The sequence below is a fragment of the Lepus europaeus genome, chromosome 15, assembly GCF_033115175.1.
Source record: "Lepus europaeus isolate LE1 chromosome 15, mLepTim1.pri, whole genome shotgun sequence".
Lineage (NCBI taxonomy): Eukaryota > Metazoa > Chordata > Mammalia > Lagomorpha > Leporidae > Lepus > Lepus europaeus.
This window is the reverse complement of record NC_084841.1, coordinates 35,243,046-35,265,755: the sequence shown is the minus strand read 5'-3', so window position 1 is coordinate 35,265,755 and position 22,710 is coordinate 35,243,046. Positions and strand designations below refer to the sequence as shown.

At 45.8% G+C, this 22,710-nt stretch overlaps 2 protein-coding genes across 8 annotated transcripts in view; both read right to left on the bottom strand.

Annotated features, from left to right (window-relative positions):
- ZNF131 (zinc finger protein 131) overlaps nucleotides 1-1,782 on the bottom strand; it is a 36,109-nt gene extending 34,327 nt beyond the window's left edge. For 2 of the 7 annotated variants that reach the window (XM_062211754.1, XM_062211755.1), the window contains exon 1: nucleotides 611-980. In XM_062211754.1, the coding sequence (XP_062067738.1) occupies nucleotides 611-734 (124 nt within the window). In that variant the 5' untranslated portion in view covers nucleotides 735-980. The other 5 variants (XM_062211751.1, XM_062211750.1, XM_062211752.1 and 2 more) reach the window with 5 other exon arrangements.
- A 3,230-nt stretch (nucleotides 1,783-5,012) lies between these two features.
- LOC133774269 (26S proteasome complex subunit SEM1-like) lies at nucleotides 5,013-5,249 on the bottom strand. Its single transcript, XM_062211929.1, has one exon. It carries the CDS (start codon nucleotides 5,247-5,249, stop codon nucleotides 5,013-5,015), a length of 237 nt encoding a protein of 78 aa, XP_062067913.1.
- Between the last annotated feature and the right edge of the window lie 17,461 nt (nucleotides 5,250-22,710).

Sequence of the window (22,710 nt, the reverse complement as noted above, 5' to 3'; positions counted from 1 at the left end):
AAGCTGGATGTATCTGTGGTAGGAAATATTTTAATGTGCCTAGTATTTGTTAGTTTAACTTGTGACAGACCTGTAATAAACAAGACCTTGCCTCACAAAGCTTACCTTCCCTAAACAGAAAAGGTACCATGCAGGACTTACCCTCATTATAATGACAACTCCTAATTCTGGCAAGAACCCACTTTATTTTGGGGGCTCCCAAAGCCGATGTGAGTGCTGCAAAGGACTCTCTCACATTCTCCCAAGGGACTCCAGTGGGGGGACTCCTCAAGGCGGCTCACCCACAGGAGCTATATTAGCCAGACATGCTGTGACATCCTCCCAATCCCCAACGCCATCATTTTACACTCAAGTGTGCGAGGAGAAAACACTTCCACCGGCTCGAGGAGTAGCTAAAATGCGATGAACCCCACAATGTGGCGAAAGCAGGACTGGCCTCCTGCAGCATGACCTACGTGAGCTGTCGCTGACAAGTGCCCTACAGTCCCAGCGCACACCCTCCACACTTTGGGAGGGAGTCACAGACGGTGGATTAAAAAAAAAAAGGCGGGTGGTGGAAGGGAAGAGACCGAAGCCCCAGATTCGCGCCGGTGCCCACTGCCCTACCCACCGTCCACAATCAGGGTGATGTCAGTAAAGCGGTCCTGCTCTCGCTGTTCATTCAATCGGTCCAGGATCATTTTATGATGTTCAGGGAACTCCTGAAGGCATTCCATCGTCTCTTCGGCCTCCATGGCCGTCGGGATGCTCTACAAAAGAGGAGCATGATAATGTACACCCATGAGGTCGGGCGGAGAAACAAAACCCCTAAAGCATAAAATTTATTAAAAAAAAAAAAATGAAAAACAACACACAAAACCCCAGCAACGTGAAAGGGATGGGGGAGGGTGAGGGAAGAGAAGAGGAAGGCGAGGGAAGAAAGAAAGGCGAGCCCGAGTGGCCGCCGCGCGTTGGGGGCCGGAGCCGCGGCCGCGGGACTCCGAGCCTGACCTAATTGGAGTCGGGAGACGCGAGCTGGAGCGGGGTGGGCACAGCGCCGGAGGCTCCGGACGCCGGGGCGCGCAAGTCCGGCAAGGGAGGGGACCGGGCCGCCGCAGCGGCCCTCTAACGGCCCGCCGAGCCCTTCCGCCCAGCCCGGGTTCCCGCCGCCCCCGGGACCCGGTCCGGCCCGCGGCCCACAACGACTCCCGGGTCGCCTCTCCCTCCCCCGCCCTCCCTCTTCTCCCCCGCCCCAACCGGGCCGGCACTCACACAGGGAAGGAGGAGCGCCCCGGGCCTGCGCGTCACTGACGTCGACGTCCTGCGTCACCGCGTCGGGCTCCGGCTGACGCGGACGCCTTCCGAGAGCGGGCCGAGGCAGGGAGGCGCCACGCCCCCAGAGCGCCCCTCCGTGGAGGGGCGGAGCCAACGCGGGATTTGGCGCTCGCCGAGGGCCAGGCCGCGCGTTCCCAAAGGAAATCGGGTTGCACTGGGGTTGGGCGCCGGCAGGGCCCAGCTGTCGGGGGAGCGGGGAGCTTAACCCGCCGCCCTGCACCTTCCGCCTCCCACCGCCCCTCACTTTACTCCAGGTGCCGACGCCTCAGCCCGCGAGCTCAGGATAAACTCGCCAGCCGCGGCCCGGGCGTTTATAATCCGAGCCGCTCGGCCACGCCCCACCCCGCCCACTTTCCTCCCAGCCCGCGGTCGGCCCGCCTCACCTAGCTCGTGGTCCGCCCTCTCTCCTCTCTTTCCGCGCTCGCCCCCGCCGAGGCATGGCTCGCCCCGCGCCTTGCCCCGCGCCGCAGCTGCGACTCGCGCCCCATGGTCCCCGCATGAGCCGGGGCGCTCCCGCAGCTCGGGTGCAGCCGGTGTGCGTGCGCTCGCTCGGACGCGCCGGCGGCGGCGGCGGCCACGGGCGCGAGCACGTTCGGGCCGCCGGGGACCTTCCTCCCCAGTGCCCGCCCTCGTCGCGCGGGGCCTGCGGCACGTGTTCGCTGGGCTCGGTCCCTGGAACTGCTCCGAGTTACTGACAACCTGAACCCCGTACTATACAGCACCCCCGCCCCCTCCGGCCTTAAAGAGACCCGTAATGACGGCGCGTGGCTGGCTCATTCATTCACCCGGAGAAAGGCTTTTTGAGAATAATGCGGTAGTGGAGGTCTTTTCTCTTAAAAGTCTCAAAACAGGGAGTGGAGAAAGCTGAAATAGCTACGTGCAAGAGTGAAGGTGCTCATTACTTCAACACACGCATACTAAGGGTCAACACTGAGGCAGGCACTCGTTAAGGGACCGGGAAATTAGCGATGGACCAGGTGCCTGTGACTGCCACGTTGTTCATCTGGTAGATGGACATGTTGAGCAGAAGCTGCTTCTGCGGACTGCTGACTGTTATGCGAAGGAACATAACCTGGGGCTCCTTGAGAGCTACCTGTAGGCAGCCTGAGTGTTCTTAGCCAAGGGTACAGCAAGGCACCAGGATGGCGGCGTTCCAGGAACCCAAAGCCTGTGGCTAGGACAGACCCACAAGGGCCTTGCAAAGAGTGTTAAGCATCAGGCTGGCACTGTGGCATAAAAGGTCAAGCGTCTGCCTGCTGCGCTGGCATCCTATTTGAGTGGTTAGTTGGAGCCCTGGCTACTCCACTTCGGACCCAGCACCCTGCTAAAGTGCCTGGGAAAGCAGCAGAAGACAGCCCAAGTCCTTGGGCTCCTGCACCCACGTGGGAGACATGGAAATAGCTGTTAATAGTGTTAACCCGTTGTGCCATAGCGCTGGCCCCACGATTAACTTTAAAAAGATTTATTTATATGAAAGGCAGAGTTACAGATAGAAGGAGAGACAGAGATCGTCTATCTGCTTGTTCACTCGCCAACATAGCTGTAATGACCAGGGCCAGGCCAGGCCGAAGCCAGCAGCCTGGAACTCGATCCTGGTCTCCTTTGAGGGCTCAGGGAACCAAAGACTCTGGCCATATTCCACTGCTTTCCCAGGTGCACTTATCTATTTATTTGTTTTATGTATGTATTTATTTTTAGATTTATTTATTTTGTAGAGAGAGAGAGAGAGCTTTTCCATCTGCTGGTTCACTCCTCAAATGACCACAATCGCTAGGGCTGGGCCAGGCTGAAGCCAGGAGCTAGTAGCTTCTTCCTGGTCTCCCACGTGGGTGGCAGGGGCCCAAGCACTTGAGCCATCCTCTGTAGCTTTCCCAGGCCCATTAGCAGGGAGCTGGATCGGAAGTGGAGCAGCCAGGACAGAAAAACCTACACTGTGTGGGTTGCTAGTGCTGCAGGTGGTGGCTTAACCCCCTCAACCGCAATACAGGCCCCTCTCAGGTGCATTTTAGAGAGATAAATTTAGTACAATAAGAAGATTGGATTGAATACAACAAATTATAAGTAGAACCCAACTGAGAGGTTACTCAATGCAACATCCAATAGAGGGAAACCAAGTTGAAGACGTGCAGAAGCACAATGACTGCAAAGATCCTGCTTGTGGGAATGAAGCTGACTGCTTTGTCCCAAGAACTGACTTTCTTCCTGTCCCCTCCCTGGGATATCTGAGGTCTGTACTGTCTGGTGTCATCTTATTCTCTTGCCCCCATAAATATTGTAGGAATTGATGTAGACAATCTAGTTAGGTACAGACTGCAAGATGCTGTTTTAGGGGCTAATGTGTAGAAACCAAAAATTTGTGTGTGTGTGTGTGTGTATTTAAAGATTTATTTGAAACAGTGACAGAGAGAGAAAAGAGAAAGAGATCTTCCACCTGCTAGGTCACTCCCCTAATGGAAGCAAGCAACTAGGAGCTCCATTCAGGTCTCCCATGTGGGTGGCAGGAACCCAAGTACTTGGGCCAAGCAGAGCAGCCAGGACTCAAATCTACACTCTGATATGGGATGCTGGCATCACAGGTGGCAACTTAATCTTCTGCAGCACAAGGCTGTTCCACTGAAAGCGTTTTAACTCTTTTTTTGTAAAGTGCTGATCTTTACGATGTAACTATTTCTCTTGTTGCATTTTTCTACTTCAGTACATTTGGTGTAGTAGGTAAATGACTGGTACTTTATTGGCTCAGTAAAAACATGTTTGCAAAAAAAGTATGTGGTGGCTTCTTTCAAACTTTCGGATTCCAATTATTGGTTCACTTTTCAACCCCAATTTTGCCCTCATCTTCCCTTATACTACTGTGCCTGAATGACTGATAACACTGAACAGTGCTATTAAAATAAATAAAAGGTGGAAGAGAAAGGTATGCCTGTAGATGGGGATGGGTCAAGCCAATTTTAAGGGTTTTTTTGTTGGTTTGTTTTGGATAGGAGACACTTGGGAAATTTAAATGTTGACAAGGAAAGATCCAGCAGAAGAAGATGATTAAAAAAAAATACAGGAAGAGGGGCTGGAGCTGTGGGGTAGTAGGTTAAGCATCCACTTCTAGCGCTGGCCTGTGGGAGCTCCTGGCTCCTGGCTTCAGATCAGCCCAGTTCTGGCCATCGTGACCATTTGGGGAATGAACCAGTGGATGAAAGACTTCTCTCCATCTGCAGTATAGTTTTCTGGCTGTGTGCTTCTGTCGTACCAAATGACAAGCCAGTAAGTATGAACTTCCTGCTTTCAAATGCATTTTGTACTTGGACTTCTGTTGCCCACTTACACTGCTTTAAATAAACAAGCTAGCCTGATACCCATGGAGTCTTCCCAAGTAGCCTCAATTCCCCCCCCCCCCCCCCATGCATAGAGGTGTTCAGGCAAGATACAAGATGTGCTCTTTCTCCTACCACTTCTCTTTTCTCTACCTGTGTCTATAATTCTGTCTCTCAAATAAATAAATAAAAACTTGGAAATAAATACGGGGAGAAAATCAGCTAAGTATGCAAGAGAGGGATTTACTTTTTTTTTTTTTTTAAGAGCAAACTATTTATTTTTCTTGTGCTATGAAAACAAAAAAAAAAATCCAGGCAAATAATGAAATAAACACATTTGTATTCCATCCTGAGTTCTCCATGCTAGAATTTAGTCAACAATTCAAGTTTAGGTTACTTCAGCATTTCTTCTGAAGGTTCCGAGTCTCTCTCATAACCATGCTTCTCCAGTTCAGCTCGTAACTGATTGGAGAAGTCGTGCTCCATGTTATCACCATCCCAGTTATCCTCCCAGACATGTGCATCTTCATCTTCATCTAAACCAGCCTGGTCTATTGCAGGGAACACCTTGAACTCGTCATCGTCCTCCTGTAGGAGACCCAAGTTTACCAGGTGCTTTTTCTTGGACATTGCTACCTTCCCCACTGAACAGCTCCCAGATGAGTAGGAAACACAGAGGCCTCGCTCTTCCCCAGTGGAGTCCACACAGCTGCACCAGCGGCCAAAAGGGAGTTACTTTCAAGAAGTTGAGGGAATTCCTAACTGAAGACCTCTAGTTTCTCTGTGAAATGGATGACGAGGTCGTCTACTAAAAGCTAGATTTCAGAGAGGAAGACCAAGTGTGTGTTGGAGATGGAGACGTTAATGATTAGTTGTCCAACGCTGTGCAACACATTACCCCTCAAGTGGGCAATGTTATTACTTCACAATTAACATCAGTCAGAAATCTGCGTGTTACTTACCTGGGTTTTCAGGATCTCTCAATGCTGCGATCAAGATGTCCACTGGGAGTGCTGTCATCTCAGCACTCTGCTGCGGGAGGATCTGTTTTCTAGGTCATTCAAGTGGTTCTTCACAACGTTCAGTTGTTCCCAGGCTCTTAGACTAAGGACTTAAGTTCTTGACAAAATCTCCCTCTGGGGGCTGGTGCTGTGCTGTAGAAATTTAAGCCACCGCTTGTGGTGCAGGCATCCCACATGGGCAACAGTTCTGTTTTGAGTTCCTGGCTGTTCAGCTTCTGATCCAGCTCCCTGCTAATGTGCCTGGGAAAGCAGCAGAGGATAGCTCAAATCCTTTGGCCCATGCACCCGTGTGGGAGACCTGGAAGAATCTCCTGGCTTCTGGCATCAGTCTGGACCAGCTCCAGCCATTGCGGCCATTTGGGGAGTGAACCAGCAGATGGAAGACCTCTCTATCTTTCTCTCTCTCCCTCTCTCTCTATAATTCTGCCTTTCAAATATACGATAAATCATTTTAAAGAAAGAACAGCTACAACAACAAAAAAATCCCCAAACCCCCAAACAGGAAATGCAGTGGCATCACCAGTATCTGGTAGCAATTGATGACGTGGAATTTCTATAACAGTAGTCTACCAAACATTGTAGCTTCTTCCAGAAGAATTCAGTGGTCAGTTACCTGAAAAGACAGATGACACAAAATGAAGCTAGTGTTCAAACACAGTTCTCTGGTATGAATGTGTCAGTATGACAAGCAGGCTTATAGATTTTCTATGGCATTAAAATAGATTCTTCAAACTCAATGGGAATTGACTGATATTTCTGGATACCTTAGTGGTATCCTTTGATGTGTTTAGGGAAACTAATGGGACAGTATGATGATTAACAACATGGTTTTGAAAGCGTCTAAGTTGAAATTTTGGTTCAACTTAATGGCTGGGTGCTTTAGGCAAGTGGTTTAACTTCATTAGGCTTCCATTTTCTCAGCTTTGAAATGATTCTGTGGAAGGCCTGCCTCCATAGCACAGTAGGCAGCGCATCAGTCTCATAATCTGAAATGATTCTGTGAAAGCAAGTGGGATAATATATGGGCCATCACTGCTATGCTCCAGTATAAGCTTTGTATTCCACCTTTTAGACTTTTTAAAAAGCTGAATATAGTGGCCAGCGCCGTGGCGTTGCAGGTAAAGCCGTTGCCTGCAGTGCCGGCATCTCATATGGGTGCTGGTTAGAGTCCCAGCTGCTCCACTTCCAATCCAGCTCTCTGCTATGGCCTGGGAAAGCAGTAGAAGATGGCCCAAATCCTTGGGCCCCTGCATCCATGTGGGAGACCTGGAGGAAGCTCCTGGCTCCTGACTTCAGATCGGCACAGCTCTGGCCATTGCAGCCAATTGGGGAGTGAACCAGTGGATGGAAAACCTCTCTCTCTCTGCCTCTCCTTCTCTCTCTGTGTAACTCCAACTTTCAAATAAATAAATACGTTTAAAAAATACCTTTATATAAGCTATATATTGAGCAACAAAGATCTCATCTTTTTAGTATTTATTTTTGTGAGTGGCAGAAAGTCACAGAGAGAGCTCCCATCTATTGATTCACTCCCCAAGTACCCTTAACAGAAATTCAATGCACAGGTAGGTCACAGGAACACAAATACTTGAGCCATCACTACTGCCTCCCAACGAGCGTATTAACAGGAAGCTGGAATCAGAAGCAGAGCTGGTTCACTCTCCAAATGGCCTCAAGGGCCGGAGCTGTGCCGATCCGAAACCAGGAGTCAGGAGCTTCTTCCGGGTCTCCCATGTGGCTGCAGGGGCCCAAGGACTTGGGCCATCCTCCACTGCCTTCCCAGGCCATAGCAGAGAGCTGGATTGGAAGTGGAGCAGCCGGAACTTGAACTGGTGCCCATGTGGGATACTGGCACTGCAGGTGGAGGCTTCACTCACTACGCCACAGTGCCAGCCCCAGGATATTGTTTTGTTGTTCATGTACTTAACATTCATTCAGATTGTTCATATTTTACCCTTTGTGTTATTCTTCACTCAATCTCCATCTTTGAACTTCAAACTCATGTTACTTTCCGTCTGCTTGCAAAAGATTTTTAAAGTGTTTTCATTGGGGTACGTATGTTGGTGGCAAATTCTCATAGTTTTGTCTGAAGTCATTTTTTTAAAACTTCTGTGAAAGGCAGCCTCTAAGATGACTTCCAAACAAGGCTAGAACTAGAGTGCGACGAGTGAGGCACTCCCTGCTTGTGCCAACAATTCAGAAATTAAGAATAACATTTTAATACAATATTTTTGGAAGAAAAAAATAGGATCAGCCATGTGGCACAGTGGGCAAAGATGTCACTTGGGGTACTCACATTTGATACGGGAACTACCAGTTCAAATCAAAGTTCAAAGCATTTATTCCACTTTCAATCCAGCTCTCTACTAATGTGCTTTGGAAGCAGAGGATGATAACTTTTTTTTTTTTTTTTTTTTTTGACAGGCAGAGTGGATAGTGAGAGAGAGAGACAGAGAGGAAGGTCTTCCTTTTTGCTGTTGGTTCACCCTCCAATGGCTGCTGCGGCCGGCACATCTCGCTGATCTGAAGCCAGGAGCCAGGTGCTTCTCCTGGTCTCCCATGCGGGTGCAGGGTCCAAGGACTTGGGCCATCCTCCACTGCCTTCCCAGGCCACAGCAGAGAGCTGGCCTGGAAGAGGGGCCACCGGGATCGAATCTGGCGCCCCAACTGGGACTAGAACCCGGTGTGCCGGCGCCGCAAGGTGGAGGATTAGCCTGTTGAGCCACAGCGCCGGCTGGATGTAACTTAAGTAGTTGAGTTCCTGCAACCCATATGGGAGACTTGTGTGGAGCTCCTGGCTCCTAGCTTCAGCCTGGCCCAGACCTGGCTGTTATGGACATTTGGAAAGTGTGGACATTTGGAAAGTGAACCAGTAGATGGAAGACCTCTCTCTCTCTCTCTCTTTTCCTGTCACTGCCTTTCAAATAAAGAAATAAACTCTAAGATAAGTAAATAAATAAATAAATAAATAAATAAATGCAGGACTTCCATTTGTGGAAAGATATAGTAAATGCATCTTCTCTAATTCTCACACCAAGAACAACCGAAATCCCTGGACATTATATTTCAAAAAAACAAATATAAAGAAGATTCCAAAAAACATGAAGAGAAAAAACTGACTAGAGATCTTGAAGCCTGAAGGACAGCAGAGTGGTAGGGTCCTTGGGTTTCCTTTTGGCCTCACATATCTGAACTTTGAGCCAAAGAAGACAACAAATAAGAAACGCCAGTGAGTACACACAAGAAAAACTCTGAAAAATGTTTGCTCTCTCTCTAGTAAAAAAAAAAAAAAAAAAAAACAACAACAACAACAACAAAAAAAAAACAGCAAAGGAACTACCTAGTACGACAGAAAAATTTCAGACAAAAAATTCATTATTGACAACATCGCAGAAAAAATATGTGGCCTCATCTCCTTCCACATCAGCAAAGGCTACGTGAGGGACCTAAATTTCTAGCCCTCTCCAGGCTATAGTGAGGCACCCTAGCTTCCACGTATCCCATGTAGTGGTGACAGAGAAGGCCAGGTAGGAGCCCAGACTTTCACTGGCCCAGAGCAGTAACAAGATTCCCTTCTTTCTCGTCCTGGAGTGATGTCAGACAAGAGAGGCATGGCTTTCACCATTATCCAGCAGTCGTAAGACTGTATCTACTTCAGTGTTGGTGGATCTTGTCAGTAGCAAGAACACACCTACTTCTGCCCTGTAATAATAAGAAGTAACTTCCTCTTCTGATGTCAAAAGAGACCAGGTGGGAAACCTGGACTTGTGTCTCTATTTAATGGTAATAAAGTTGCACCCCACCCCTTGCTCTGCAGGAACAGTGTCATAAAAAAGAGCCAATAAAAACAAAATGTTTAAATAATACCCATGGGGCCGGTGCTGTGGTGCAGTGGGTTAATGCCCTGGCCTGAAGAGTGAGCATCCCATATGGACACTGGTTCGAGACCTGGCTGCTCCATTTCTGATCCAGCTCTCTGCTATGGCCTGGGAAAGCAGTAGAAGGTGCCCAAGTCCTTGGGTCCATGCACCCAAGTGGGAGACTCGGAAGAAGCTCCTGGTTCCTAGCTTCAGATCAGCGCAGCTCCAGCCGTTGCGGCCAACTGGGGAGTGAACCATCAGATGACCTCTCTCTCTCTCTCTCTCTCTCTGCCCCTCCTCTCTCTGTGTAACTCTGACTTTCAAATAAATAAATAAATCTTTTTAAGAAAATAAATAAATAAATAATACCCAGAGTCTAATAACCTGTGAAAATACCTAGGTTTCAAGTTTAAAAAACCATTCATCCTACCAAAAGAAGAACCAAGATACTCTTAAATTCAATGCCAAAGACAATAAGTATTGTCAACACCGTAATACTAAAGATACAGAATTAGTAAACAAAAATTATTCCCTTGGCCGGGGCCGTGGCTCACTGGGCTGGTCCTCCGCCTGCAGTGCCAGCACTCTGGGTTCTAGTCCCAGTCGGGGAGCAGGATTTTGTCCTGGTTGCTCCTCTTCCAGTCCAGCTCTCTGCTGTGGCCTGGGAAGGCAGTGGAGGATGGCCCAAGTCCTTGGGCCCTGCACCCCATGGGAGACCAGGAGAAGCACCTGGCTCCTGGCTTCGGATTGGTGCGGTGCGCCGGCCGTGGCGGCCATTTGGGAGGTGAGTCAACGGAAAAAAAAGGAAGACCTTTCTCTCTGTCTCTCTCTCTCACTGTCTAACTCTGCCTGTCAAAAAAAATTATTCCCTTGATAAAAATGCTTCAAGGAGCAATTATGAACATGCTTGAAACAATTAAAAAAAAAAGTCTTAGCAAAGTAGAGAACCAAATGGAAACTTTAGAAATGAAAAGTTTAAAAACTGAAATAAAAAATTCAGAGAAGAATGGAGGATATAGAAGAAAGAATCAGTCAGCTTAAAGAGAGAAGAATAAAAATAACCTAATTTGGAGAAAATAGAAAATGTTAGTCAGCTTTTTGATACTATAGCTGAAATGCCTGAGAAGAGCTATGAAGGAAGAAGATTTATTACAGTTTTGGATATTCACAATTCAACATTGTATGGTTCCATTAATATGACAACTGTTGAAGGTGGTGCAATGTGTGTAGAGGGAGGATCACATAGTGGGCGTGGAAGGAGGAAGGGAGGGAGAGAGAGAGAGAGAGAAAGCTCCAGGACAAACTCAGCCTTTATAGTCAACCTTCTCAAGAGGATTACTTTCTGAGGGCATGCCTCAATGATCTAGAGACCTCCTGCTAGGCTTACCACCTAGACACTACAATTAGATAGTCTCAATCCTTGATCCATTAATCATTAACAGTAATCTGTCAAGTATTCAAGTAAAATTTTGTGCCTTTGGGGGACCACCAAACTATTGAAACCCTTACAGAAAGAAAACAAACTAAACAGTGAACTCAGCCCTCGGGTCTGTAGAACTATGGTAAAAGATTTATATTTTTGTGCTCAGAGAGTCTGAAGTAGAGGAGAAACAGAGTAAAGCTGAAAAGTACTTGTAGAAATGATGGTTGAGGACAGTGGACGGGCCGGCACTGTGGCGCAGCGGGTTAACGCTCTGGCCTGAAGTGCTGGCATCACATATGGGCACTGGTTCGAGACCTGGCTGCTCCACTTCCAATCCAGCTCTCTGCTACAGCCTGGGAAAGCAGTAGAAAATGGTCCAAGTCCTTGGGCTCCTGCACCGGCATGGGAGACCTGGAAGAAGCTCCTGGTTCCTGGCTTCGGATCGGCGAAGCTCTGGCTGTTGTGGCCAAATGGGGAGTGAATCATCGGATGGAAGACCTCTCTCTCTCTCTCTCTCTCTCTCTCTCTCGCTCCCCCCCTCTCCGGTCTCTGTGTAACTCTGACTTTCAAATAACAAATAAAAAAAAAAAAAGAAAAAGAAAAAGAAAAAAATAATGGTTGAAAACCAAATTGGGTAAGTCATAAGTCTGTAATTCAAAATGCTGAGAAAACCTACAGGATAAATGAAAATAAATCAGTGCTAAGATCAATCATAATTAAATTTCTGAAAAATTAAGACAAAAATTTTTGAATGCAGTTAAAAAAAATAAAAAGTTACTGTAAAGAAAAAACAATTCAAATGGCTTTTTTTAAAATCAGAAACCATGGAGGGGAAGGCCCTGTGGCATCATCTCATATGGGTGCCTGTTCAAGTCTTGGCTGCTCCACTTCTGATCAAGCTGGATCTTTTCCTGGTAATGTGCCTGGGAAAGCAGCAGGTGACCCAAGTCCTTAGATCCCTGCATTCATATGAGAGACCCAAATAGAGTTCCAAGCTCTTGGCTTCAGCTTGGCCCAGGCCTAGCTGATGTAGTCATTTGGGGAGGAAACCAGTGGATTGAAGATTTCTATGTTTCTCCTCTATCTCTGTAATTCTGCCTTTCAAATAAATAGCTAAATCTTTAAAAGAAAAGAATAAACCATGGAGGTCATAAGAAAGTTGCACAAAATTTTTCATATTCCTTCTACTCCATTTTCTATCTCCTGTTAAGACTTCTTTTTAGACCTATTAGACTTTCTTACTGAATTCTCCATATCTCCTGTATTTTCCATCTCTTGGACTTTTCTTCTACCTTTCTAGCAGACATTTTCTTTTGATATTTTTTCTTGTCCACTAATTCCCTCTCCAACTATATCTAATCTTTTTAATCCACTGAATTTTTAAGTTGGCTCCTATATTGTAGTTCTTTTTGATTCTTTCTTATCATTTTTAATTCTCCACTAAGATTTTCTTTTAGGCCTTCAAATGCACTATCAGCATTAAAATTTTTTTTGAATACTAAATTTTTAATGATTCAGCAATTTTTAACATTTTTCCATATGTACTTGATATGTAGACTATTATATACATATACAAACATACTAGCTTTCTTGGACACAGGGATATTAATATTACATAATGTAAGATTTGTTTTATTATTATTATTATTTTTTATTTTATTCTTTTTGACAGGCAGAGTGGACAGTGAGAGAGAGAGACAGAGAGAAAGGTCTTCCTTTTGCCATTGGTTCACCCTCCAATGGCCGCCGCGGCTGGTGCGCTGTGGCCGGCGCACCGCGCTGATCCGATGGCAGGAGCCAGGTGCTTCTCCTGGTCTCCCATGGGGTGCAGGGCCCAAGCACTTGGGCCATCCTCCACTGCACTCCCTGGCCACAGCAGAGAGCTGGCCTGGAAGAGGGGCAACCGGGACAGAATCCGGCACCCCGACCGGGACTAGAACCCGGTGTGCCGGCGCCGCAAGGCGGAGGATTAGCCTAGTGAGCCACAGCACCGGCCACATAATGTAAGATTTGTGATAAGGGTTGTAAAGTGAGGAAAAATGGTATATTATTAGGTAGAGAGCATAATTCAGTGAATTCAGTATTTATAACTATCTATATACCAAATAATATAACACCCAAACATTTTTTAAGGATTTACTTATTTTATTTGAAACTTCAAATTACAGAGAGAGAGAGAGGAGAGATACACAGAAAGAAAGATGTTCCAACAACTAGTTCACTTCCCAAATGGCCATGATGGCCGGGGCTGGGCCAAGCCAAAGTCAGGAGCCAAGAGTTTCATCCTGGTCTCCCATATGAGTACAGCGGCCCAAGCACATGGGCCATCCTCCACTGCATTCCCAGGCACATTAGTAGGGAGCTGAATGGGAAGCAGAGCAGCCGGGTTCGAACTGGAACCCATATGAGAAGCTGACCCTGCAGATGGTGGCTTAACCCACTGCACCACAGTGCTGACCCCCCGACTCCACACATTTTTATGCCAAGTTTTTCAATCTTACCTTTCATTTTCTTGTACAATTTTTTAATTTGAGAGACAGGGACACACACACACACACAGAGAGAGAGAGAGAGAGAGAGAGAATTCCCCTTCACTGATTCATTCTTTAAATGTCCACAATCTGTGGGGCTTGGCAGTGTCCAAAGCCAGGAACCAGCAATGAAATCCATGTCTCCCTTGTGGGAGGTGATAACTCAATTACTTGAGCCATGATTGCTGTTCCCTAGGGAATCCGGGGCTAGTTTCTGTATCCACGACATCCCTTCAGCCTCTGATGCACTTGGACTTTGGGCAATTTATGTGGACATGGGATTTGGTGTGTCTGTGTGAGGTTTGCAGAAGCGTTAATGTATCTATTGGCCCTTGCAAGAGCCAAAGAGATGGTGTCATAGCCTTTGTAGGCGTTCAGGCCCAACTGGACAAAGGCGAGGATTTGGTGCCTGGCCTTGAGGAAGTGGCTGCAGGCTGGCTGCTCACATGCAGCACATGCATATTCAGTTTGGGCACCCTCTGAATCTGCATAGCATCTGTCACGGTCCCTAAAAGCAGTTACTTTGTTGTTTCCAGTCAGGAAGCTTCATCTTCTGGGTCACCTGAAGCAGGGCCGGAAGTGGCTGACTGGTACGATGCATGAGCAACCTTATCAACCCAGCTTGGTTGAGGGTGGAGTTGGTTCATCTGGCCAGAAATCTGCAGGGCTTGACCAACAACCTCAGGCTGATGCCCTGGCCCTTAGGCTCTTTGAACCAAACCTTGTGGTCCTTGACATTGACCACCCTGTGACGGTTCCTCTTGACAAGACAGGTGTACAAATATGTAGAAATAATTTGAAGCCTGGAACGATTTTTATCTTCCTCTATAGAGGATTTATTTTTACGTTGGACTGGCAACTAGGAGCATTTGCCATCTAATTTCCAAAATAAAGGTGAGTCAAAGACTGACATCTTTCCTCCGTCTACTTTCAGTTCTCCTTTACTCTTAGGATGTGACAGCTTAGGTTCTTTTTTTTTTTTTTTTTCCCTAATTAATTTATTTGAAAGGCAGAGTTACAGAGAGGCAGAGGCAAAGAGACAGAGAGAGAGAGAGGTCTTCCACCCACTGGTTCAGTCCCGAAATGGCTGCAACGGCCAACCAGGAATTCCTCTGGGTCTCCCATGCAGGTGCAGGGGCCAAGGACTTGAGCCATCCTCCACTGCCTTCCCAGGCCATAGTAGAGGGCTAGGTTGGAATTGGAGCAGCTGGGACTTGAACTGGCCCCCATATGCCCTATGCCACAGCACTGGCCTCAACAGTTTAGGTTCTTAATCCATATCCAAGGCCTCCTCTTAGTTAAGACGCAACCTATTCTTACTGCTCCTCCCTGGGATGATATCACCAATGTTTTCACTGTCTAAGCTGATAATCAATATTTTGTTCTCATTTTGGAAAGACAGAGTTAAAGAGGAAGCACTGCTCATGCCTGAGTGAGATTGATATTGAAAATCAGATTTTCTCAAGGCTGAGTGAAAACCAAGGAGAGAGAGAAAAAGCGCATGAGGGGCTGGCACTGTGGCATAGTGGGTAAAGCCACTGCCTGCAGTGCCGGCATCCTGTGTGGGTGTCGGTTTGAGTCCTGGCTGCTCCTCTTCTGATCCAGCTCTCTGCTATGGCCTGGGAAAGCAGTGGAAGATGACCTAAGTGTTTGGGTCCCTGCACCCGCGTGGGAGACCTGGAGGAAGCTTCTGGCTCTTGGCTTTGGATTGGCGCAGCTCCGGCCGTTGTGGCCAATTGGGGAGTGAACTAATGGATGGAAAACTTCTCTCTCTCTCTGCTTCTCCTTCTCTCTCTGTGTAACTCTGACTTTCAAGTAAAATAAATAAAATTTTTTTAAGGGACATAAATTTAGTCTGTGGCTCCCTCTCTCACCACTCCTTTTGTGTAAACTCCATAGTCAGAGCTTTATTCTTACTGATGAAGGTAGCACTTTCTTATCTATTCCCTGGGTTCTAAATCTTTTAAGTTTTTCTGTGGGCTAGGAAAACAGGGTCCTGCATTTGATGTCAGCCCAAAAAATGTAGCATAGTGGTGTAGACAGAGACACTGAGAACTGTGTTTTATGAGTAGTATCTGGTCAAGAAGAGACCCAAGGTAGTCTTAGTGCATATCTCCAATTTGAATGTATTTCCAACTAAATTTCTCTTTCCCTTAAATGCAGATGACTCATAATCTCACTTAGTAAAAATGAACTTCATTATATAAAAATGAGGCAAGGTAACTGTTTCAATAGATTTTGAACTTTTGTTGAGAAAATTGACAGGAATAACAGAATGGAACATGGAGTTAATTGAGAACTAGGAGTAAACTGAGTGATAAATCACGATCATTTTTTTGGTCAGTTCTAAGCACTGCAGTTTAAAATCTGTTTTTGGCTAACTCATTGTTATTGTTATTAGTGATTTGCCTTGAAAGTTTCTCATAGAGGGCTTAAAAAGCTTCAGGTGCGCACAGTACTGAAGCGACCTGTCACTGTGTCTCTGTCCCTTAGATTGGAACTTTCTTGAAGGCTGTGTCTTGTCTGTGGTCTGTGGAAGTCAACAAAACTACTTTCATTTTTGGAGGTTCCTAGCATGCTTATAAATCAAGAAATTCCAAAAACAATCGTCAAAATATGTGGCCTATTTTAAATATTTTCATTTAACAAATTTTGACTTTGTCAAAAATCAAAATATGATACACTATAATTACACCTTTCAAAAGCTGTTTCAGGATTTTAGGGAGGAATGTAATAATTCTTAACACCCTACAGAGACAAATGTTGAAAGTAAGACTTACCATCTTCCAATCCTGTCATTGTGGCTCTGTATTTGAAGTCCATTATTTACAAGAAATCTTGAGTCAAATGTTCCTCACGTCTCTCGCATCCCTAATTCTTGTGTTGGCACTGGTTTTAATCAGCTCTGAATTTTCGTTGCCATTTATTTTCAAGCTAAACGCTTTTTTGAATGATTCATTTGACATTTGAAAGTCAAGATATCAGAAAATGAGTTTGCTACTCAGTTATTAGGTTTCTTGAAGATAGATCCTATACTTTATTTATTTATTTATTCATCTTTGAAAGAGAGACACAGAGACAGGCAGAAGACAAAGAGAGGTCTCACAAATGCCCTCAGCAGCTTGGGTTGCAACAGGGCAAAGCCAGAAGCCTGAGACGCAATCCAGGCCTCCCATATGATGGCAGGGACAAGTTTTTGAGCCATTGTCTGCTACCTGCTAGGTGCATATTAGCAGAAGCTGCGCTGGAAGCAGGACTAGAACCAAGCACTCTGATATGCGATCTGAGAAGTGGCATGCTAACTGCTGAGCTAAACACCCACCACTACTGAAACTTTAAGACTTCATAGTGTTGTTACTATTTCCTGTGCATGGTTTTCTTTCCTGTTTTCCTAGCATGATCCAACTTTCTTATATGGAAAAACCTAAGCTAAATGCAAGAGATATATGTGTGTATAGAGGGCAGAGAGAGAGAGAGAGAGAGAGAGAGAGAGTGTGTGTGTGTGTGTGTGTATTGGGGTTGGAAGTAAACTCAGAAAATCTGTACCTTAACTGCTGATGCCAATAATCTGTTTTATTAGGAAGAAATCCAAGGACTGACACTGAAAGACTACTATTCATCTCAAGTATATGCTAGAGTAAATAAAAATTATAGGACATTCTAGAACTTTCTTAGCCCAGGCTGCCCTAGTCGGGAAGTCCAAGGTCAAGTCTTTGAGATGGCATTTCCTGGAACTCAGCCTCTGTCTTCTTCTTATCCTGCTTACACTAACTGCAGGGTCTCACCCTTGGTCTGATTACTATATAACCCAGACCTATATTTCTAGGTCAGATTTCGGTGTTCAGCACCAAGCTGTTGGTTTTCTTGGGTACCTCAAAACCACATATTCTGTATATCAAGTGTACTCTTCTTATGTCAATCACATTCTTAGTTACTGATGTTGACGTACACCCATTATTAAAACAAGTTATAAATAGGAGAGACATTCTTGTTCTTTTTTTTTTTTAAAGATTTATTTTATTTATTTGAAAGATAGAGTTACAGAGAGAGGTCAAGCCAGAGAGAGAGAGAGAGAGAGAGAGAGAGGTCTTCCATTCTGCTGGACTGCAACATCCAGAGCTGAGCCGATCTGATGCCAGGAGCCAGGAGCTTCTTCCTGGTCTCCCACATGGGTGGAGGGGCCCAAGGACATAGGCCATCCTCCACTGCTTTCCCAGGCCACAGCAGAGAGCTGGATCGGAAGAAGAGCAGCCGGGTCTCGAACTGGCACCCACATGGAATGTCAACACTGTAGACTGGGGCTTTAACCCGCTGAGCTACAGCACCGGCCTGGAGATGTTCTTTTTCTTTACAGTCTCTCAAACACATACATTGAATCAACTTATTACAAAGTCTTGTTGATATTAAATCCTTAATAACTTTCAAGCCATTGATTAACAATCTTTCTGGAGAATCACTTTACAATTTTTATGAAGAAGACTTAGCAATTTTACAATCCTTACAATTTTAAATCCTTACAATTTTACAACATGTACAAGCAGGGTACAAATAAATACCAAGTTAAAATGAGTTTTCATTCTTAAAAAAAGATTTATTAATTGATTTGAAAGTCAGAGTTACAGAGAGAGAGGGGGAGAGAAAGAGAGAGATTTTTCATCTACTGATTTCACTCCCCAGATTGGCCCCAGCAGTGAAGGCTGGGCCAGGCGGAAGGCAGGAGCCAAGAACTCCTTCCAGGTTTCCCACGTGAGTGCAGGGGCCCAAGGACTTGGGCATCTTCTGCTCCCCTCCCAGGCCATCAGTAGGGAGCTGGATTGGAAGTGGAGCAGGCAGGACATGAACCTGCATCCGTATGGGATGCTGGCATTGCAGGTGGTGGCTTTACCGCAACACCACAACATCAGTCCCTAATTTTTTTTTAATTTATTTGAAAGGTAGAAGACAGACAGAGACAGAGACAGAGACAGAGACTGAGCAACAGATATCTTCTATCTGCTAGTTCGCTCTCCAAATGCCCAAAACAGCCAGGGCTAGTCCAGGCTGCAGCCAGGAGTCTGCAATTCAATCCAAGTCTCCCACATGGGTGATGGGGACCCAAGTACTTGAACCATCACCACTACCTCCCAGGAAGCTGGAATAGGAAGCGGAACCAGAACTCAAATCCTGGCGCTTTGATATGGGATGCAGGCAATGCAAGCTGTGTGTTAACTGATGTGTTAAACACCTGCCTCAATTTCCCAAATTTGTAAACTATAGAGATGTGTAAATACAGGCATAGGAAAAAGTGAATCAAAATTTTTGACAAAAATGTTGACAACCATTGTCTTTAGAAGGTAGAACGATAGGCTGCTTTACTTTGTAACAAAATTCTGTATTTTCTAAATGTTCCACACCAAGCACCTGCTTTCATTAAATGTAAGGTCCATGAAGATTTTTTTTTGTTTTATTTATTTATCTATTCAAAGTATCTGGAACAGTGCTCGGTTGGTGCTCAGTAGATATTTGCTTAGTGAATGAATGTTTATAATGTAAAAATAATATTAAAAGAAATAAGTGAATCAACATTACATTTCTTCCTTTTCCAGGATTGTATCTCACTTTAATGGAATCTTCACTTGTACCACTTGTGGTGGCCATAGCTACTCAAGTCATCCTTGGCTCTTGAGGTTTTTTCTGCTTCACCTTAGAAAGATTTGCCCTTGGGCTGGCATCCCATGTTGGAGCTTCAGTTTGAGTCCTGGCTACTCGTGATCCAGCTCCCTCTCAATGCGCCTGGGAATGTACTTGGGCCCCTACACACTCGTTGGAGACCTGAATGCAGTTCCAGGCTCCTTGCTTCAGCCTGGCCCTATCCCAGGCAGTTGGGGCCATCGGAGGAGTGAAGTGAACCAGCGTATGGAAGATTCTCTCTCTCTCTCTCTCTCTCTCTCTCTCTCTCTTTCATCCTTTCAAAAAAAAAAAAAAAAACTTGAAAGAAAAAGAATTGCCCTCTAATCTTCCCCAGCAGATATTGCATATCAAATGGAAAAATAATTTTTGCTTTTGTTTTGCTTTTGGAAAGCAAGAGCACCTCCTCGTAGCTGAATTGACGACAATGATGATAAATTTTCACAGGACCCAGTTTGTTTTGGTCGTCAGGGAACGACCCTGTTACTCTGGCGCCCTGCTTACTGCTGCCCTCTGGTGGCCAGTGAGGCATCAAGCTCTTTTCTCCCAACACCAGGAGGCAGCAAAATGTCCAGAGGTTATTGACCACGGAAACCAGCGGAGCCTTGGAAACCAGCCAAGTCTTTAGGCACCCAAGTCAGGCAGGAGGTATTCTCCGGCCCAGCAGCAGAAGGGTGAGCTGAGATCGTGGTCTCTGTGCGGAGGTGCAGGATCTGAGCGATAGGCGTCTTCTTTAGTGCCATTTTCCTGCTTCTAGGGACGCAAAATGAAGGCGTCATGCACAGAGGACCGAGTGGATCTCCCTCCAGGGACCTCCAGCCAAACTGTCTTTTTTGGCTTTTGCAAATGAATCTAGAAGGCCTTCAGTGGTGGCAGCGGTTACTTCTCTGGTGGACAAAAGGTGACATGTCCATAGTAGTTGAGTTTGCCTTTCAGTTCTCCAGTTTTTGTTTAGTTTTGCTTCCCTACCAAGGATTCTTTCCCCTCTCACTTTTTTCTCTCATTCTTCTCCCTGTTTCACCTGCTCTGATAGTTTCAAGCCTGTGTGTCATTGCCACTTTTCCCAGCCTGAAACCAAGGCTCACAAAGCCTTTAAGGAGCGCGGCATAAAAGTAGCTGGTATTCAAAAAGAGCCCCGATTCTTAGTCATTCTGCTTCTCCAGGGCTCTCTGCTTCTTCAGGTAACACTTGAGTCCATAGTCATGGACAAGGACAGGTTTGGTGGTGTACATGCCTTGTCAAGGATCAACCAACCAAACAATGGAACAAAAAGCAACTCTGCACAATATGGAAGATTTGGTATCTCCTAGGATGTAAACAGCACCACTTGTAAGACATATTCCAATTATAAACAAGAGAAATGTAAAGAGGAAAATATTAGAATTTCTCTGCATGTAACCAGTGTTATATGCTGGTGCCACTCCTGCTCCCTCCTATATCCCTGGACTCTGACACCTGGTGCTGGCCACCTCCCTGTATACAGATGGGTTTTTCACACCACATGGCTTCAAAACCTCACCCTCTGTGGTTACTAGTGATGAGGTTCAGGTCACACTACCCCAGTGTTTGGCAACTTGGCATTTGAGAAAGTAGCAGAAGCAGGAAGATCTTCCTGCCGTCCTCCTGTCCTTTTCCCCTGAAGCAAGCCATAGAATTCGCTGACTTTCCCCTGAAACTGGTGGCCTCCCCATATCTGGAAGAAAGACAACACCAGGACAGCTTCATTACCATATCAGAATCTGGAAAAACATAAATTGTCCAAGCCACAGTGATGACAAAACAGCCCCATTCCCTAATAGGAATGACAGTTGCTTCTATGTCCATCAGTGTTTAAGCCTTTATCCAGTCTTGCCTCTATCAGATCATTCATATAAAGATACCCAATCTTTACACGGTAGCCACTTTCTGAAGGCATCCAGCCCAGATCAAAGGCCCACTTCCTTGAAATCTCCTGAGAAACCAATCTAAATCCTGTAAGATGTCAAGATGGCCTTCCTTTTTTTTTTTTTTTTTTTACAGGCAGAGTTAGACAGTGAGAGAGAGAGAGAGACAGAGAGAAAGGTCTTCCTTCCATTGGTTCACCCCCCAGATGGCCTACAGCCGGCACTGCACCGATCCAAAGCCAGGAGCCAGGTGCTTCTCCTGGTCTCCCATGCGGGTGCAGGGCCCAAGGACTTGGGCCATCCTCCACTGCCTTCATTGGCCACAATGAGAGCTGGCCTGGAAGAGGAGCAACTGGGACAGAATCTGGCGCCCCAACCAGGACTAGAACCCTGCCCCGGCGCTGCAGGCAGAGGATTAGCCTAGTGAGCCACGGTGCCAGCGGAGACATCCTTCCTAACACCCCCCCACCCCCCACCCCCCGCCCAGGCCAGAGAGCTCCTCCTGCGTGCTATCTTCCTTGTCTATTGAGGAACAGACCCAGCTTGATCGGCTGTGGATGGGTTTCTATGGTCTTTGGGTAGGAGGACACTTTGAATGAGCTCTTTCTATTTATGGTAAGGAGAGATTGCTCAAAATTTAAAAATATTTCCACCTCCTTTTCCTATTCAACATGGTTTGTGGGTGTTTGACGTGTGGGGAATGAAATATTTAAAATTTTATAAATTCAAGTATTTCAGTCCTTTCCTCAGATTCTGATTTTGCCTCCAGCTTTTCTTGTGAAAGAATGGGTTCAGTAAATTTTGGTGCAAACTAAGGTTTGATAAAGCGATATTAAGAATAAGAAAGGGCCAGTGCTGGGGTGTAGCAGCTAAGCCTCAGCCTGCGGTACTGGCATCCCAGATGGGCTCTGGTTCATGTCCTGGCTGCTCCTCTTCTGATCCAGCTCTCTGCTTATGGCCTGGGAAAGCAGTGGAAGATGGCCCAAGTGTGTGGACCCCTGCAGCTGCGTGGGAGACCCTGAGGAGGCTCCTGCCTCCTGGTTTCAGATAGGCCCAGCTCCAGCCATTGCAGCCTTTTGGGGAGTGAACCAGCAGATGGAAGACCTTTCTCTCTCTGTCTCTCCCTCTCAAATAAATAAATAGATAAAATCTTGAAAAAAAAAAAAAAAAAGAGAGAGAGAGAAAGGAGAAGCAAATGGCGCAGAAGGATTGGAAGCCGGTTCTGTTTTCTGACTCCAGCGGCTTGCTCTGAATGACCACATTGCCGTCTTCCCAGTGTGCTGTTGTTGATGGCCCAGCCTCCCACATCCTCAGAGGGACCAATGTGAGAAAAGTACACAGAGACTTTCTTGGTAGCTAAATTGGTTTTGCTTATTTTATTAAATTTCATGAAACTGGATTATAGAGTCATCAAAATCTTTGGTTTATGGCATGTTCTCCTCATGGGTCGGATCATGGCCTATACATACATGACTATATTTGTTAATACACATATATTATTATTTTATATAAATATATTTATATATATTACATATCATAAATATGAAATAATTCCTGTAAATCTTTCATCCAAAGCAAAATTGGGAATTTGGGGATGATCTAACTATTTTGTCATGTTTTTATTTTTATTGTTATAATCTTGTGTTTCTTGAAAATATTGCTAATAATTATTGGAAATTTGGGTGGTGTCGGGATAATCCATAGG